Source organism: Hemicordylus capensis, chromosome 6, assembly GCF_027244095.1.
Source record: "Hemicordylus capensis ecotype Gifberg chromosome 6, rHemCap1.1.pri, whole genome shotgun sequence".
NCBI classification, from domain to species: Eukaryota; Metazoa; Chordata; class Lepidosauria; order Squamata; family Cordylidae; genus Hemicordylus; species Hemicordylus capensis.
Window position 1 is genome coordinate 169,166,128 of NC_069662.1, and position 17,908 is coordinate 169,184,035.

Genomic DNA, 17,908 nt, shown 5'->3' on the forward strand with positions numbered 1-17,908 from the left:
CTCGCCACCGTGAGAAGCAAGAAGCTGGTCTGGAGCTCCTTTAGAACATTTTTACACGGCTCCTCCAGCATACTGCTGCTCGAGGCAGCTTACAATAAAAACAATAACAACCAATGGGATTAAAACAGCACAATTAAAAACAAACAATAATAAAAGTTTTTAAACAACCTAACAAAGGCTAACCAATGGACCCGCTCTGGTCTGCTCTAGCAGGCTCTTCCTGTGTTAAGCCCCCTTCCCTGTATGTTTCTGGCAGAGGTAGACTGCTTCTGAACATGCAAGTTCTATTTAGCTATCATGACCAATGGTTCGATAGGTCTATCCTCTCTCCAAGGGGCAAAGCTTCCTAGGGAAAAGTTACACCTGTTGAATTCCTGCCTATTCTGAGGGCGTTGAAGCTTTGCTAGGGAAAAAGAAGTCAGCAATTCTGCAGCTTGCTCTGAAGTTGCTAATGCAGCCAGAGCTCCCAGCTGCAGAATGTGAGTGTTCCTCTTAGGAGCTGAACGGGAAATGCCGCCAGGGCCTGCTACCGAGGGCATCTCGCCTGGTCTCAGCGTGCTGCCCGCAACATCGCTGCAGGGAAATCCCATTTGGCCTGGTTGCTCCTAGGTGGTAGACACGAAGCAATCTCACTTGAGCCTCACAACAACCCTGCAAGGTAAGCTAGGTGAAGATACAAGTGGCTCGGTGGAGCTTTGTGGCTAAGCAGGCCTGTGAACTAGGCTTTTTCACCTCCCAAAGCAACGGATTTTTGTTTATTTTGGACTACAACTCCCATGACCCCCAGCAACAATAAAGAGTCTTTGGCCATGGTGGCTGGGGATGACTGCAGTCTGACAACATCTGGGAACTCAAGGTTGAGAACCTCTGTATCATCATAGGAAGGCTCTAGACATCACCCCACACGAGACCCATTCCTCTCTCCTGGCTATAGGATCCTTGTCCCACTAGAATTGGTGCAAACACATTCCAGGAGGACACATCTGGATTCAAACTGTATGTGATATAAAAGCACTTCCGCTCTGATAGTTACCTAAAGCCAGACATTTCGGGTCTTGTTTGCTGACAGGCTTTCCAGAGGCTGGACATTTATGTCTGTTACATTATGCATGAAAGATTACTTAAACCTGAGCTTGTATCAGACAATATTTTACTGCTGGATGAAGGAAACGTCGAGATAAGATTATTCTATTCCTTGCAAAAATGTACAAGAATCAAAAAGTACTTTGGAATCTATTGAATTATAAATCGTTATTGATGGGATTAATTGGGATTGTTAGGAAGCCACTTCTCGCAATTTAGGAACCTTAATTCAATTTAGAGATAATTTGGTAAACAGAGGATGTGTCAGTTTCTTGTTCAATATAATGACAGAATGTTAGAATTGAAAGAAACCTTTAAAGCAGGGTCTCTTAACCTTGGGCCCCCAGACGTTGTTGGACTACAACTCCCATCATCCTCAGCCACAAAGGCCATATCTGGGGATGATAGGAGTTGTAGTCCAACATCATCTGGGGGCCCAAGGTTAAGAAACCCTGCTTTAAAGGGTTTCTTCTACGCCACTTGCTAATCATGGTCCTCGGAGCTGGTTACTGTTTCTTGCAAGCTCATGAATGTCATTTTAATATGCAAGCTGAATGCTAATGTGTGTGATATAATGCAATATATCTGCCTGCAAGAATGTATGAAATCTGTAAGAAAGGATGGTCTTTGCTCCTTTCTCCTTCTTTCAACTTGAGCCCTCTGAATAAAGACAACCACACTTTATTTAGAATAAATAAAGTCTGGAGTCTGTCTTCATATCTGTCTGCATGTTGGATCTTCCATGGGCAGTGGGGGGACCCTGCACCCTAGACCTGAATCAATCTCTTCCCTACAGATAAAGAGGGGATGGCCGGCAACCAGCCCAGGGCGACCAAGACACACACACAGACCCCATGCAATGAACCTGCATTGGTGGGGTCCTGTTTCGAAAAGCGCCCTGATACAAACTCCCTGCAAGTTAAAAAAAGAAAAAGAAAAAAGGGGGGGGGAGCACACCAGGCAGTCACAGCTGGTCGTATTGAGCCAGGGGGACGTCCACAAGGCTCAGCAGCCTCTGGCTACCAGTAGCCTCTCTCCCCCATCCTACCTCAGCGTCCAGGACTGCTGTGCTGCCTACAGGTTGGCCATTTGTCAGGCACAGCTCTGGTTCATGCCGGGGTGAGGAGGGATGGGAGGGAGGAGAGGCTGCCGGAATCCCGTTTGCTCCCCCAATGGCTCTTTGGGACCAGCTGCTACCGACATCGGGGAAACATTTCTCCCGGAATGAGCTAGACATGCAGGCCGATGGCAACCTGGGCAGGGCTTGCCCAAACCGGACCACCCGCCTGCAGGAGCTCCATCATCCACCCCACCACCTCAGATCTAGGCCGCCTCGTCGTGCTGCTTGTGCAGGCCAAGCCTAGATGCATTTCAGCGCCATGGAGGAGTCCAAGGCTCCTGAGCCGGGATCTGAACTCATGTCCACAGGCTTCAGTCCTTTGTTTGCTGGATCACAGGGGCCCAAGCCCTGCATCTCCCACCAGAAAGAAACTCTACACGGGGCTTTCAGAGTGCTCTGCATTTGGGACACGCCCTGGCCCGTCACTGGCTGGTGTAAGATCCCCCCCCGCCCCCAATGGCCTGCCAGAGCTGATTAGCGACTTGGGAATCACGTCTTGTCAGGGAGCTTTGACCTAATTCCAGCTCCGCCGAGCTGGCGTGGTGCTGCGAGGGGCAGGGAGGTGCTGGGAAATCCACCCCCCCGCCACATCTCCCTCTGCCCACCCAACGGACACGAGCCGAGCCTTCGAAGGCCTTTCCCAGCAAGACAAGGTCAGGCGGCAGCGGCAGCATTCGTGTGCCTGCAGGGATGTGCCGAAACGCAATTCGCCGTCCGAATCGCAGCACAACCCCTTAAAAACCGAGGGCTTCCACAGCCCCTTTGAACCCCCCAAGGAGAGCAGCTCCATCCCTGCTCCTCCTCCGCTTGCCACCACTGCCGTACCCGCAACCCCCCCCACCCAACTATCAGCGCCCGCCAGCGGCGCGCCCGCCCAGCTGCCTCCGCACATGCACAGCAGCCATCTGTGTGGTCAGCAGGGTTGCCACACATGCACGGAGGCCATGTGCGTGCCGGCGTCATGCAGGGGCAGCAGGGGCAGAGCACTCCCGGGGTGGGCTGAGAGCTGGTGGGAAGTGCTACGAATACAGTGGTGGCAGCACGTGGAGGAGGAGCAGGGCTGGAGCTGCTCACCTCGGGGTAAAGGGGCTACGGAAGCCCTCAGTTTCAAAGGGGTTGTGCTGCGATTCGGAGGCCGAATCGTGTTCTGAGCACTTCTCCAGTGGGCGGCAGGCAGGGAGGGAGAGGTCCCATGGAGGGCACAGCCCGCCTCTCTAGCAGCTTTGCACCTCTTTGGGCAGGTGGCAAGGGTGGACGTGGCTAGGTGGACTGGCACCTGGCATGCATACAGTTGGCACTGCTTCCCCCAGGGTCAATGTGTTTCAGGTCAGCAAGCAGCCAGTTTCCAGAGAGCACAAGGATGCCATCCCAATGGCAGCACCATTCCCAAGCACCACGGGGCTGAGAGAAGAGCCTTGCTCTGCCTCACCTTGGTCAGAGTTGGAAAAACTGCAGCATAGTGGGGGGAGAGACTGAGCTGTGATTCAGGAAGCCCAAAGCTTTGTTTTTTATTTCAAATATTTCTATCTAGCCCCACCAGTCCACTACTGCTTGGGGAGGCTCACAACATTAATACAACAGATTCTATCTATCTGTCTATCATATTCTAAGGCGTACCCGTCGCTAATCCCATGTGTGGCTGCTCTCGCGAGAGTTTGCAAGCGAGCTGCTGGCAGCAAGAGGAAAGCGGTGGCAGCAGACAGGCTTGCGGGCAAGGCGGGGGAGATGTGTGTGTGTGGGGGGGAGAAAACAGCGACGGTGGACAAGTGGGGAAGAAAACGGCGGTGGCGGCAGGCAAGTGGGAAGGAGGTGGGAGAACTAGAGGCACAGATGCTCTGTACCTGGCCCAGCTAGTGTGAAATAAAGCTGAACAAAATATCAGGCTAGAACCACCTTTAAAATAACCTTTTTTTAAAGTATGAAATTAAAAGTTATTGAAAAAGCTAAAAACTGAGAACTACCAAAGAGTCTGATGTACCCAGCTCAGTCAGACCACAGGCTCTTTCATCCAGCAAATGCCTCTGGCGGGGCTATACAGAGGAGAGCTGGTCTTGTGGAAGGAAGCATGGTTTGTCTGCTTTGCAAAGGTCTGCCCTGGTTTGCATTTGAATGGGCGACTACACATGTGAGCACTGTAAGATGGGATCCCCCTTAGGAGCTGGGCCACTCTGGGAAGAGCATCTGCACGCAGAAGGTTCCAAGTTCCTTCTCTGGCAGCGTCTCCAAGATAGGGCTAGGAGAGACTCCTGCCTGCAGCCTTGGAGAAGCCGCTGCCAGTCTGTGAAGACAATACTGAGCTAGACAGACCGAGGCTCTGACTTGGTATAAGTCAGAATATAAGTTCCACTTGAACCAAGACAGTGCTTCAAATAAAAAAGTTGGCAGAGCAGCTTTGATTGATTGATTGATTGATTGATTGATTGGATTTATATACCGCCTAATATAGAAATCTCTAGGCAGTGTATGGAATTAAAACATAATAATATGAAATATAAAACATTTAAAAATCATAGAAAAGATAAAAACCATAATAGATTTAAAAAACATTAAAATTGAAAAAATTGAAAATGATGCCTGGGGGATTGCTGACAGGAACTGGGTGGTACCTGATTTGGCAAGCAACACCACCTAAGGTGAGAGGGTGGAAACGTTTCAGATAAACCGGAAGGGGACAGAGCAGAACCAGGCGCAGAGCAGACGGAAACACAGGACAACAGCTGGTCAAAAAGTTCAAGTGACAGTAAGGGAGTCAGCACATGCCCATGCCAGATAAGAGACTCCATGTATAGGTATCTATACACCAACGCAAGAAACCTCCGAGCCAAGATAGGCGAGCAGGAGTGCTTAGTTGCTAATGAAAATATAGATATAAAGAGCATAATGGAAACCTGGTGGGATTTCCAATAATAGCGGGACACTATTATTCCTGGATACAAAGTCTACCGAAGGGGCAGGGAGGGGTGGATTTGAGGTGGAGTAGCACAGTATATTAAAGAAGGGATAGAGTCCAACAAGCTAGAAAACCGAGGAAGACCAGAGTCCTCCACAGAATCATTATGGGTGACAATATGAGGACTGAAAGGAAATGTGTTACTAGGGATGTGCTATCGCTCTCCAGATCAAAGTGCTGAGAGTGACACGGAATTGGAGAAGCAAATCAAAGAGGCGTCAAAGAGAGGCAGAGCTGTAATAATGGTGACTTCAATTACCCTCACACAGACTGGGAAAATTCAAGTGCAGGTATTGACAGGGAGGCCAAATTTCTAGACATGCTAAATGACTGTGCCTTAGGTCTCAGAACAAACCAGAGAGAAGGTGACCTTGTCCTGAATGAGCCCGGGGCCTGGTACAAGATGTCAAAGTTGTAGAACCATTGGGGAACAGTGACCATAGTGTGATCCAATTCAGCTTACATGCGAGTGGAGAATTGTCAAGGAAGTCCTTGAATTGTCCTTGAATTGTCAAGGAAGGGTTAGATGGACCGCCCCGGAATTGTCAAGGAAGTCTCAAAAATGAGGGGACTGGTTAAAAGGAAGCTGAAAGGGAAAGTCAGGAGGGTCAAATCAGAAAGCATGGAGGTTATTTAAAGCCACTATAATAGGAGCTCAGTTGGAATGTATACCAAGAAAGCGGAAAGGTACGACAAAGTTCAGGACGATGCCAGAGTGGCTAACCATAACAACAACAAATATTTATATACAAGTAGAGTCAGAGAAGCTATAAAAGGGAAGAAGACTTCCTTCAGAAATTGGAAGGCCTGCCCAAATGAGGAAAACAGAAACAAACATAAACTTGGGCAAAATAAATGCAAGGAGACAAAAGATGCAAAAGAGACTTTGAGGAGCATAGAGCTAGAAGTGTCAAGGGGAATAACAAAAACATATTTAAATATACCAGAAGCAGAAAACCTTCCAGGGAGGCGATTGGCCCATTAGATGATGAAGGCATGAAAGGGATTGTTAAGGAGGATAAGGAGATTGCAGAGAAGCTAAATGAGTTCTTTGCATCTGTCTTCATGACAAAGGAAACTGACCATATACCTGCTCCAGACTTGATCTTCTCAGACTGAAGAAATGAGACAATTTGAGATGACAAGAGAGGATATTCTAAACTGTCTTGAAAAACTAAAAATTAACAAATCGCCAGGGTCAGATGACATCCACCCATGAGTTCAGAAGAAACTCAGATGTGGAACTGCTGATCTCCTAGCAAAAATATGCAACTTGTCCCTACAATCAGGCTCTGTACCAGAGGACTGGAAAGTAGCTAATGTCAAAAAGGGATCCAGGGGGGATCTGCGAAACTACAGTCTGGTTAGCCTAACTTCTGTGGCAGGTAAATTGATGGAAAGCATACTTAAGGGCAAAATTGCTAAACACATAGAAGAATGCCTTGAGATGCATTATGAAAGGCGGTATAAACATTGAACAATAAATAAATAAAATAAAATAAACAGGCCTTGCTGAAGAAGAATCAGCATGGCTTCTGCAAAGGTAAATCTTGCCTCACCAACCTTTTGGACTTCTTTGAGAGTGTCAACGAGTGTGTGGATCAAGGTGATCCAGTTGACATCGTATACCTGGACTTCCAAAAAGCTTTTGACAAAGTTCCTCATCAAAGACTCCTGAGGAAACTTAGCAGCCATGGAATAAGGGGACAGGTACATGTGTGGATTGCTAACTGGCTGAAAGACAGGAAACAGAGGGTTGGGATAGACAGAGAGTTTTCACAATGGGGGGAAGTAAGAAGTGGGGTCCCCCAGGGATCTGTACTGGGACTGGTGCTTTTTAATTTATTCATAAATGATCTAGAAGTTGAGGTAAGCAGCGAGGTGGCCAAATTTGCAGATGATACTAAAGTATTTAGGGTAGTGAAATCCACAACAGATTGTGAGGCGCTCCAAAAAGAGCTCTCCAAACTGGGTGTGTGGGCGACAAAATGACAGATGCGGTTCAACGTAAGCAAATGTAAAGTGATGCATATTGGGGCAAAAAAAACCCAACTTCACATATACACTGATAAGGTCTAAGTTGTCAGTGACTGACCAGGAGAGAGATCTTGGGGTTGTGGTGGACAGCTCATTGAAAGTGTTGACTCAGTGCACGGCAGCTGTGAAAAAGGCCAATTCCATGCTTGGAATCATTAGGAAGGGGAATGAAAATGAAACTGCTAATATTATAATGCCCTTATACAAATCTATGGTGTGGCCACATTTGGAGTACTGCATACAGTTCTGGTTGTTGGAGCTCCAGATGGCATCAACCTTTTGCACCAGTAACCCTAATGACCAATTAGGGCATCGGGAGTAGAGATAGATAGTGAGGGTCTCCTCCTCTTTCCTGTTTATCTCTGCCTCTATGACCCCTCTATTGATAGAATTCACCCAGGAACTTCCTGAGAGTGACTGACTTCTTCTTCTTCCCAGAATGCTTCTAGATCTCTCACTGAGCACCATGTAGCCAGTGGATATAGGTCTTTCCTATCTTCATGGACTTCTGAATAAAGTAGTTCAGTTTAACCTCACATGAGTCTCCATGCGTATCATTTGCAAGACCCTGTTAACTTCTGCTGTCATGGGAGTGAGTTAGCTCCTGAAATACTCTGCCATATAAGTAATTACCGCCGCCCCCCACCACTGGTCACCATATCTTAAGAAGGACACTGTAGCATTGGAAAAGTTGCAGAAGAGAGCAACCAAGATGATCAGGGGCCGGGAGCACCTTCCATGCAGCAAGGCATCTGAGGCTTCGTAGTCTGGAAAAGAGGCGACTACAGGGAGGCATGATAGAGGTGTAAAAAATTATGCATTGGGTAGAGAGAGTGGACAGAGAGAAATATGTCTCCCTCTCTCACAACAGTAGAACCAGGGGTCATCCCATGAAACTGAAGGCCAGGAAATTTAGGACCAAAAAAAGGAAGTACTTTTTCACACCGTGCATAATCAATCTATGGAATTCTCTGCCACAGAATGTGGTAATGGCCACTAGCTTGGATGGCTTGAAAAGGGGCTTAGACAAATTCATGGAGGGCAGGTCCACTAGCTACAGGCCACCTCCAACCTCAGAGGCAAGATGCCTCTAAATCCCACTTGCAGGGGACCACCAGCAGAAGAGTGGGCATGCCCTCACCTCTTGCCTGTGGCCTTCTCAGAGGAATCTGGTGGGCCACTGTGTGAAACAGGATGCTGGACTGGGTGGGCCTTGGGCCTGATCCAGCAGGGCTGTTCTTATGTTATGACCCAGATCAATCTGAGGTCGAATCAAATTGCATACCCCTTAAGTGGCACAGCAGGGAAATGCTTGACTAACAAGCAGAAGGTTGCTGATTCGAATCTCTGCTGGTACTATAGTGGGCAGCAGCGATATAGGAAGGTGCTGAAAGGCCTCACCTCATACTGTGTGGGAGGAGGCAATGGTCAACCCCTCCTGTATTCTACCAAAATAAAACTACAGGGCTTTGTGGGCGCCAGGAGTCGAAATCAACTTGACGGCACACTTTACTTTACCCACCCGTGCCTCCCAAATCTCCCTTGCAGGGCTGCAGGGAGGCGACAGGGTGATGCTAATGACACAGGTTGTTGTGAGAAAAGGAACCAACACCATTGTTGGAGTCTGATGACGAGAGTCTGCCTTTTGCTGATGATACCTTTGTGGCCTGGTTCACATACAGACATTCATCCAGTGATGACCTGCATGTGTGAATAGGCCATTGCAGATACGGCTCTACAGAGAGATCTTTCATATCACCCCCGCAAAGCAAATCTCTTCAGCTGGAGTTTATGCACACATTCAGTCACCAGCCATTGAGTATTAACTGACCAATTATGTAAGGGCATGTGTGAAAATGTGTGACTGCGTCTGGCTTGGTGAAAGATTCCCCCCTCGATATGAAGGGGAACGGAGTTTGTGGCGTTTCTCCCCTCTGTGCCACATTCCTCTGACCCTCAAGAGCAGGAATGATGCAGCTGGGAGAAAAGTGGTCCAAATCTGTATCTCCAATCAGTCCTCTTAAGGCTTCTCAAACTTGGGTCCCCAGATGTTATCAGACTACAACTTCCATCATCCCCTGCCATAAGGTCATTTGGCGATGGATGATGGGAGTTGTAGTTCAACATCTGGGGACACAAGTTTGGCAACTGCAGCTTTATGGACCATCAGCCCAGCTATGACAACAAAAGAGATTGCTCACAAGACCGGGCCCCAGACGCTACTACTACCACCACCACCGCCGGCTGCTGTCTTGACATTTCACACCCTTGTGATACTTCACCACTCATCACAGCTCTCAAGGTGCAATCTTGATTTGAGAGGATGGATCCCAGTGATATAAGCAGAACAGGCCAAAAAAACCAACCAAACCCATGACCCTGCACGGGCTCCTTGCAGGAAATGTTAATCTTGGCTTTGGATTCTCTTTCTAGCTACAGCTCTCTCTTTCAGTTACACCCCTTTCCATCTTTGGCCACACACTCTCCTCAAATAAACAGAAATGAAGCAATATTCTCTAACACAGAAAAGTACCTTTGAGCATGTACAGAGTGCATTTCCCTGGCCACTCAAACACTGCAATATCTTCTCCAATCACCTAGAATTAAGGAGCAAGGCTCTTATCACAGGGCTGGTGGCTGGGCTCCCTGACTGTAACAGCGAGAAAGGAGACCTCAAAAATGCTCTGGAAATATAGTCTGTCAGGCCTGACGTGTTTCAAGCCAATGCAGGTCTGCAGGCCTCTTTTTAGAAAACCCACACTGCTCCCACCTCTTTTGACAGGATTCTGAGAATATATCGCTGAAAAGCTAAAATTCTGGGTGGAACTCCTCGACTCCACTAATTTCCATCTGCTGTATCTGAACATATGTGACCATGAATGAGCACAGAAGCCGTCTCTGCCAATGAGGTGTTGGAATGGACTGGACCACTTCAGACGGCAGGGGGGAGGGAATCACATGCTTAATGCTCCTGCTTGTAAAAAGTAAAACAAAACAAAATAAAATAAATAAAAACCTCCCAAACCTCCCTGCAAGTAGAAGGAAATCTTAGCAGGGAGTGGACTGGGTTTGGACCGTTTCTCCTTGATGTGCTAGTTTCGTTACTTTCAGGGTTTGGAGTTGTTTGTTTGTTTGTAAACATGAAGCAGTGTTCCAAAATGGTACCCCCTGCCTACAGCTTGAAATGGTGTGATCCACCCTAATCAGCACCTCCTCCGTCACCCGTAGGGGAGGCCCACATTGGCACAGTCCGGGTGGGAGCATCCCCCCCTCTGAAACAGTGTTGGCTGGCCAGTAAGGGCAGGAGGAGCAGTGCACCCCACCCCCAACAAAAACAAACAAGCTAATAAAGGATCGGACTTACCAGCAGCCAGGGAGACCTCCAGAGCAGGGCGCTTCCTCCAGCCCCTCCTCCCCGGCCTGCAACGTCTTGTTTTGGTCTTCCTGGCTGGAACAGCTGCTACTCAAGCTGCTCCAGCCAATCCGATTCCTAGGGGGCTCCTCCTGGCACTGCCCCCAGGAAAAACTAAAACAATGGGTTAAAAATGCACTGCCTGGTTGCTTCAGGGAGTATATTTTTAATATGTTTTTCCCTTCTTCCTGGGGGCAGTGCCAGGAGGAGCCCCCTAGGAATCAGATTGGCTGGAGCAGCTTGAGTAGCAGCTGTTCCAGCCAGGAAGGCCAAAAGAGTCAGTTGCAGGCAGGGGAGGAGGGGCTTGAGGAAGCTCCCTGCACTGGAGGATTCCCTGGCTGCTGGTAAGTCTGATCTTTTACTAGCTGGTTTGTTTGGTGGCAGATGGGATGCAATCCCTGTTTTCTCCCTTCTGTCCCTCTTTCTGCCTGTTGCCCTTCCTTTCTGCTTCCTGCCTTTCTCCCTGCTTTTTGCTCTGGCGTTTTTTGCTTTCTGCCTTAGGAACAGAGGAAGCTGCCATATACTGAGTCAGGCCATTGGTCTATCTAGTTCAGTGTTGTCTTCACAGACTGGCAACGGCTTCTCCAGGGTTGCAGGCAGGAATCTCTCTCAGCCCTATCTTGGTGATGCTGCCAGGGAGGGAACTTGGAACCTTCTGCTCTTCTCAGAGCGGCTCCATCCCCTGAAGGGAATATCTTAGAGTGCTCACACTTCTAGTCTCCCATTCATATGCAACCAGGGTGGACCCTGCTTAGCTAAGGGGACAAGTCATGCTTGCTCCCACAAGACTAGCGCTTCTCTCCCCCCACAAGACTAGCCTTCTCTCCCCTTCCACCCCCAAACCTTTCTACTTTTGCCCTTGCTTTTCTGCTCCCCCACCCTTTCTGTTTCCTCAATGTTGCCAGGCTTGGGTAAATAATTGTAAATTAATTATTGGTATTGTTGTTTTTTGCCGCCTGGAGTCTTTGGAGGAGACGGTATATAAGAAAAATTGAATAAATAAATAAATAAATACCCAAGCCCGCTGGCATGGAGGAAAGGGAGGATAGGCTTCTGCCTCGGCGACTAGGTTCTCCCCTGCCTCAATGCCCGCCAGCTATTCCTGCTCTGAACCCACGTGTAGACTTAGCGTGGGGCCTCGCCATCCTTCCTAAGTGGCCCAGACCCCACTAGCCATCCCCCCTTCCTACCAGGGAAGGCCCACAGTAGCAGCTCACCTGCAGAAGGCTCCCAGGTTCTCTACCAGATAGCACTGTCCCCCATTGTGGCAGTAGCTGGGAAAGGTGTCACACAGAGACTTGCAAGAATTGTTGTGCCGGATGTAGCCGCTTCGGCATTCGGTGCCGTTCTCACCGCTGCCAGACAGGCTCAGGTCTCTGCCCATTTCTGCAGGCCGGGGCCGGGGCGTGGCTGCACCGTTCCCCCCGGAGACAATGAAAGTCTGCAGAGGGGGGACCACATAGCGACGGCTTGTGGATTCCGCTTCCTGGACCATGGTCTGGATTTTGGGGGTGGCCGGAGTGGGGATCCGATAGTCGTTCTCGTCCTCCAGCTCCCTAGCCAACCCACCTCCACCTTCTTCCTCCTCCTCGTCCTCCTCCGGCTCCTCCAAGTCCTCCTCGTCGCCATCTGTATAGAAGGAGGTGGTGGGGTAGAAATCTGACTCGTCAAAGGGTGTAAAGTCGTCGTAGAGGTCGTGGAGGGACCAGGACATCCCTTTCTCATCCGAAGGTTTCCTCTTAGTGGAATCAGAGCCGGCTCCACCCAGACTCTCCCGCTCATACAGGTCATAGTAATCTATGTCAATGATTTCAGAGGCCAGTGGGTCCAACGACGGCTTAGAGGTCTGCATGGCCTTGTCTGGAGGCGTGGTGCCCAACTGGGGTGCCTCCGTATCGAGCCAGGTCAGGTCAGTGAGGCCTTGGGCACCCTCAGCCGGTGAGTTGCTAGTGGCATCCACCCACAACTCCAAAGGCTCCTCCTTCTGGGCGGAGTCTTGGTCCTGGACCCTCCCGGCCTCGTCCAAGGTCTGAATGGGGGCACCCAGAGTGGGGGATGGCGGCACAGCAACCTCAAAGGTGTCGAGCAGAAGGTCTGTTTCGGCTGAATCGGAACTGAGGCCTCGGCCTGTTGGCGAGCTGGTCTCTGTGGTCAACAGGGTGGGAGGGATCACGGTCCATTCGGCGAAGCTGCCCTGCTTTGGAGAGGCCTGGGCACGCGGGTCCCCACTTCCGGCCTCCTCCTGGCCTTCTGGGGTAGGGGGCGGGCTCCCCGGGCCTGCCTTTGCCTCAGATCCCTGCCACGTCCCATCCTGACCCTGGACGGGCCGAACAAAGCTGGTGACAACGGACAAGGCTTCCATGGGGCCCTTGTCGGAGGAGTCGCCCAACAAAGGCTTCTGCGGCTGAGGGCTCCCTTGGCCCGTCCCTCCCGGGCAGCTCAAACAGAGGGCAGACTCGTTTTTCATTTCATCCATTTCACCGGAGAAGAATCTCACAGAGACGCCGCCTGCCGCAGGGGGACCGCGGGCAGCTGGGCCGTCAGCAGCCATGGCAGGGCCTCCGCCTCCTCCTCCTCCTCTGCCGCCATCTGGGAGAACAGCAGGCGTCCTGAGCTGGGATTCCTTTGCTCCAGTGGCCTGAGAGGCTTCGGCTGTGGACGCGTTTCTCCCTGGCCAGGGGCCATTCCTCGGGGGGCCCCCTGGACGGTGCTTCCCCAGCGACTCTCTGTCTGCAGCGGCCTGTTGCTGCTGCTGCTGGTGATGGCTCCCCTCCCTGATGGCTCCACGGACATCGTCGGTGGCGTTGGGGGATCTCGGATACGGCTCCGAGGCTGGAGGAAAGAAATCAAGAACAAGGGGGATGCATTAGCCAGGAGACCTGCACGCCACACCAGCCCAGAGAGGCATCCTTCTCGACACAAACATCATCTGTGCCCAGTTCACCTCTCCCCAAACGCCTGTCCAAAAATCTCCGCCGTACCACCCCCACCCCGCTGACAATCCTGGGGACATTTGGAACCAAATGGTCTATCACCCAAAAAAGATCTCGTTTTATTTTTGCCACCGCTACTGTGGCAAAAATAGCACGGGTATCGGTTCCCAATTCATTCCCACACATTCTCACTCTGATTCATCTCCTCTGCTTCCCCCTCATTTCAAGTGTAGTAGAGCAGAATTAATCACGGGGAGGTTGTGGGGAGGGGGGGGTGGCTGGTTGTAGTGACTGAGGTGTAAATACAGGGAAACTGCCTTGGCGGCTCCAAGGAGGAGGGGCTGCTATTTCCCAAATTGGCCCGGCTGCCTCCTCCCTCTCCACAGCATGGCTGGCTGCTGGAACAGCATTTGCAACGTCTGGGAGAAATCCTTGAGCAAAGGAAGGGCTGGTTAACACACCCAGAGGATTTCAACTTAGGCTTCTCCCAGAAACACCATTTCACAGGCTCCTGACAAAGGGAGACGGAATCAAAACCAAAGGCTGGACACTGCGCCAGAGAAATCCCAAGTGGGAAGCTGGGGGGGGGGAGAGCGTCTAAAATGCTCAGAGCCAAGGTGGGTGGGCCGCAGGTGCTGAAGGAGCAGGGAGTCCCTCTGTCTGTCAGTTGGACGGTGCAAGCCAAAGACCAGGCAGGCAGAAGTGGGTCTATACAGGGGGAGGGGAACCCAGCCCAGTTGGAGGGGAGGGCCACTGTGGCCCACCAGCACCGCCACACCCTGCCTAGGAGCCCCCCCCAGGGCAGGGGGTCCCAACCTTGGGTCCCTAGGTTTTGTCGTCGGGGGCGACCATCAGCCCCACCCTTTGGCTGCTGAGGCTGGGGGCTGATGGGGCCCGTAGCCCAGCCACAAGATCTGGGGACCCCTGCCCTGGGGTGGGGGCTCGCGGGCTGAGCATCACTGGGAAGCGCCGGGTGCTGGGCTGGATGGCTCCAGCAAGGCCGTGCCAAGAGCCAAGAGCATCCCTCCCTGCAGGGGCACACCCCCCTCCTCTGGGCTCCCGGCTGACACATCTGGAAGGGACAGCAGCGGGCAGAGGGATCCACACACACACACAGCCCCAGCTTTATTTACGGCACTGTCACCATAGGGACTAGAGAGACATTTTCTGCCATCCTTCATCCAAAGCAGCAGCAGCAGCGCAGATGTGTGTGGAAAGGAAGGAGGCTGCTTCTCCCGAGGCGCTTGCCCTTTGCTGGAAGGGGTGAGGGCAGAAGCGGCCAGCCGTGCCTCCTCGGGTGGCCGGCAGCCTGCCTGTAGCCCAGCGCCCGGGATCATCCGGCACTTCCTTCGAAAGAGCCTCTTCTCGAACAGAGCGGAGGGTGTGTGGATTCGGAGACACGTGTCTTGCATCACAAGCGCCTAGCCGGAAAAAAGCCACCCAGCCACTCCGGCCAGAGGACCCCCCGCTTCCGAGCCGTCCATCCTGCCGCCGCCCCCCCCCCCGAGAAGGAGAAGCGGCTGCCTCTTCTTCCTCCCCCAAGCCCCCGACTGTGCCCTCTCATTGCCACCCAGACCTGCCTGGAGACAGAGGAGACCCTCCCTCGGCCAGGCGCCCCTTCCATCTTCCAGAGCAGACCCCCACCCCACCCCACCCCACCCCTCCCTTCCCCGGCGTTTTTGGTCTCTTGCAAAAAGAGAGAGGGGGAATCCCCCCACCCCTCCTTGGACCAGACAGTCACAGTCAGCCTCGAAGCTGCTAGGGAGTGGGCGGGGGGGGGGGTTGCCGCTGCCAGGGCTGTTTCTGCGGCGGGTACCGATGATCTCCCCCCCCCACTGCGCCCCTTCACGTTCCTCCCCCCCCCATTGCAGCCCCCTCCCCGCCTCAGTCTGGCAAGGGCATCGTGCCAGCAGCAGCACCCGAAGCAGCGGGGCTTGGGGCGGGGGGCGCCATCTCCAGGGCAGGCAGCCCACCCCTCCCTCCCTCCCTCGCCACCACCTACCCGCGAGGAACCCCGCAAGAGCCAGCAGGAAGGCGGCCACCCCCGGAGCGAGCGGACGCCCCATCACTGCACCATCGGCGCCGCCGCGTCCCGCCCCTCCGCGCTCAGCCCCGGCGGCAGCCTCGCCGCATGGCGCGCCCAGAAGCCCTGCGCCGGATCGGGACCGGGATCAGCGCCCCGCCGACGCCGCTCCGGCCCGACGCCCCATCCTCGCCTGCCGCCGCCGCCGCCGCCTCCAGCCGCCAAGAGCCCGAGCAGAGCCCGCCCCGCCGCGCCAGCCTGGCCCGGCCCAGCCCGAGGAGGGGGGGGGAGGAGGAGGAGGAGGAGGAGGAGGCGCTTCTCTGCCGAGGATTACGGCGCCCGCGGGAAACGGGGCGGGGGGGGGGCGCGCCAGAGGACCCCTCCCCTTGCAGCCCCGCTCTTGCAGCTGCTTGGCTTGCCGCGGCGGCGGCTGGCACTGGGGTGGGGGGGGGGCGGGCTCTTTCCTTGCTCACACTCCCCCCCCCGCCCAGTTTAGACTCGGGTTGCTGGGCGGGGGTCTTGAAAAGGGGCTGGCACCTTTGCTAGGGGAAGGCAGGCCAGGCAAGGGGAGAGGGAGGGGGGCGGGGGCGGCGCCAGAGAGCAGAGGGGTGCGCTGCTGCCGGCGGGGAGGGCAGCCCTGGATTAACCAGAAGGCAAAACAAGCGCTTGCTTAGGGCATCAAGGGAAGGGGGGCACCACAGAGTTTGCCCCTTGGCTATCATGCCCTTAACTCTTTCACTGAACATCAGAACAGCCCTGCGCGATCAGGCCCAAGGAAGCCCATCTAGTCCAGCATCTGTTTCACAGATGGCCCACCAGATGCCACTGGAAGCCACAGGCAGGAGCTGAGGGCAGGCCCTCTCTCCCACTGTTACTCCCCTGCAACTGGAAGCATCCTGCCTTTGCGGCTGGAGGTGGCCCACAGCCCTCTGACTAGTAGCCGTTGATAGACCTCTCCTCCATGAAGCTATCCAAACACCTCTTAAAGCCATCCAGGTGGTTGGCTGTCACCATATCTTGTGACAGAGAATTCCACAAGCTGATTATGCATTGTGTGAAAAAGTTCTTCCTTTTGTTGGTCCTAGATTTCCTGGCAATCAATTTCATGGGATGACCCCTGGTTCTAGAGTTATGTGAGAGGAGAAGAATTTCCCTCTATCCACTTTCTCCGCACCATGCATGATTTTATAGACCTCTATCGTGTCTCCCCACAGTTGTCTTTTTTCTAAACTAAATAGGCCCAGGTGTTGTAGCCTTGCCTCATAAGGAAGGTGCTCAAGGCCCCTGATCATCTTGGTTGCCTTCTTCTGCACCTTTTCCAGTTCTACAATGTCCTTTTTTAGATGTGGTTACCAGAATTGTACGCAGTACTCCAGGTATGGCTGCACCATAGTTTTGTATATGGCCATTATAATATTAGCCATTTTATTTTCAATCCCCTTCCTAATGATCCCTACCATGGAATTGGCCTTTTTCACAGCTGCCGCACATTGAGTCGACACTTTCAACGAGCTGTCCACCACAACCCCAAGATCCCTCTCCTGGTCCGTCACCGACAGCTCGGATCCCATCAGCATATACTTGAAGTTGGGGTTTTTTTGTCCCAATGTGCATCACTTTACACTTGCTAACATTGAACCGCATTTGCCATTTTGCCGCCCACTCCCCCAGTTTGGAGAGATCCTTTTGGAGCTCTTCACAATCAGTTATGGATTTCACTACCCAAAAGAGTTTGGTACCATCTGCAAATTTGGCCACCTCACTGCTTACCCTTGCTTCTAGATCATTTATGAATAAATTAAAAAGCACCGGTCCCAGTACAGATCCCTGGGGGGGCCACACTTCTTACTTCCCTCCATTGTTAAAACTCTCCATTTATACCTACCCTCTGTTTCCTGTCTTTCAACCAGTTTTCAATCCATACATGGACTTGTCTCCTTATCCCATGACCACTAAGTTTTCTTAGGAGTCTTTGATGAGGAACTTAGTCTACCTGGACTTCCAAAAAGCTTTCGACAATGTCAACTGGATCACCTTGATCCACACACTCGTTGACACTCTCAAAGAGGTCCAAAAGGTTGGTGAGGCAAGATTTACCTTTGCAGAAGCCATGCTGGCTCACTCCCAGCAGGGCCTGTTCTTCTATGTGCTTTACAACTTTTTCCTTGAGTATGTTTTCCATCAATATGCCTGGAACGGACATTAAGCTAACCAGCCTGTAATTTCCCGGATCGCCTCTGCATCCCTTTTTGAAAATCAGTGTTACATTTGCTACTTTCCAGTCCTCCGGTACAGAGCCTGATTGCAAGGATAAGTTATATATTTTGGCAAAGAGGTCGGCAATTTCACA

At 52.2% G+C, this 17,908-nt stretch overlaps 1 protein-coding gene across 4 annotated transcripts in view; it reads right to left on the reverse strand.

The window, feature by feature from the left end:
- The window catches only part of CSPG5 (chondroitin sulfate proteoglycan 5), a 37,937-nt gene extending 22,049 nt beyond the window's left edge, over nucleotides 1–15,888 (reverse strand). Inside the window, exons 1-2 of one of the 4 annotated variants that reach the window (XM_053265138.1) lie at nucleotides 15,538–15,888; nucleotides 11,820–13,434 (exon numbers count right to left, since the gene is read on the reverse strand). In XM_053265138.1, coding sequence (XP_053121113.1) covers nucleotides 11,820–13,434; nucleotides 15,538–15,601 — 1,679 coding nt within the window. In that variant the 5' untranslated portion in view covers nucleotides 15,602–15,888. Of the gene's footprint in view, nucleotides 1–11,819; nucleotides 13,435–14,679; nucleotides 15,043–15,537 lie in introns of those variants that run through there. The other 3 variants (XM_053265139.1, XM_053265136.1, XM_053265137.1) reach the window with 3 other exon arrangements.
- Nucleotides 15,889–17,908: the final 2,020 nt, after the last annotated feature.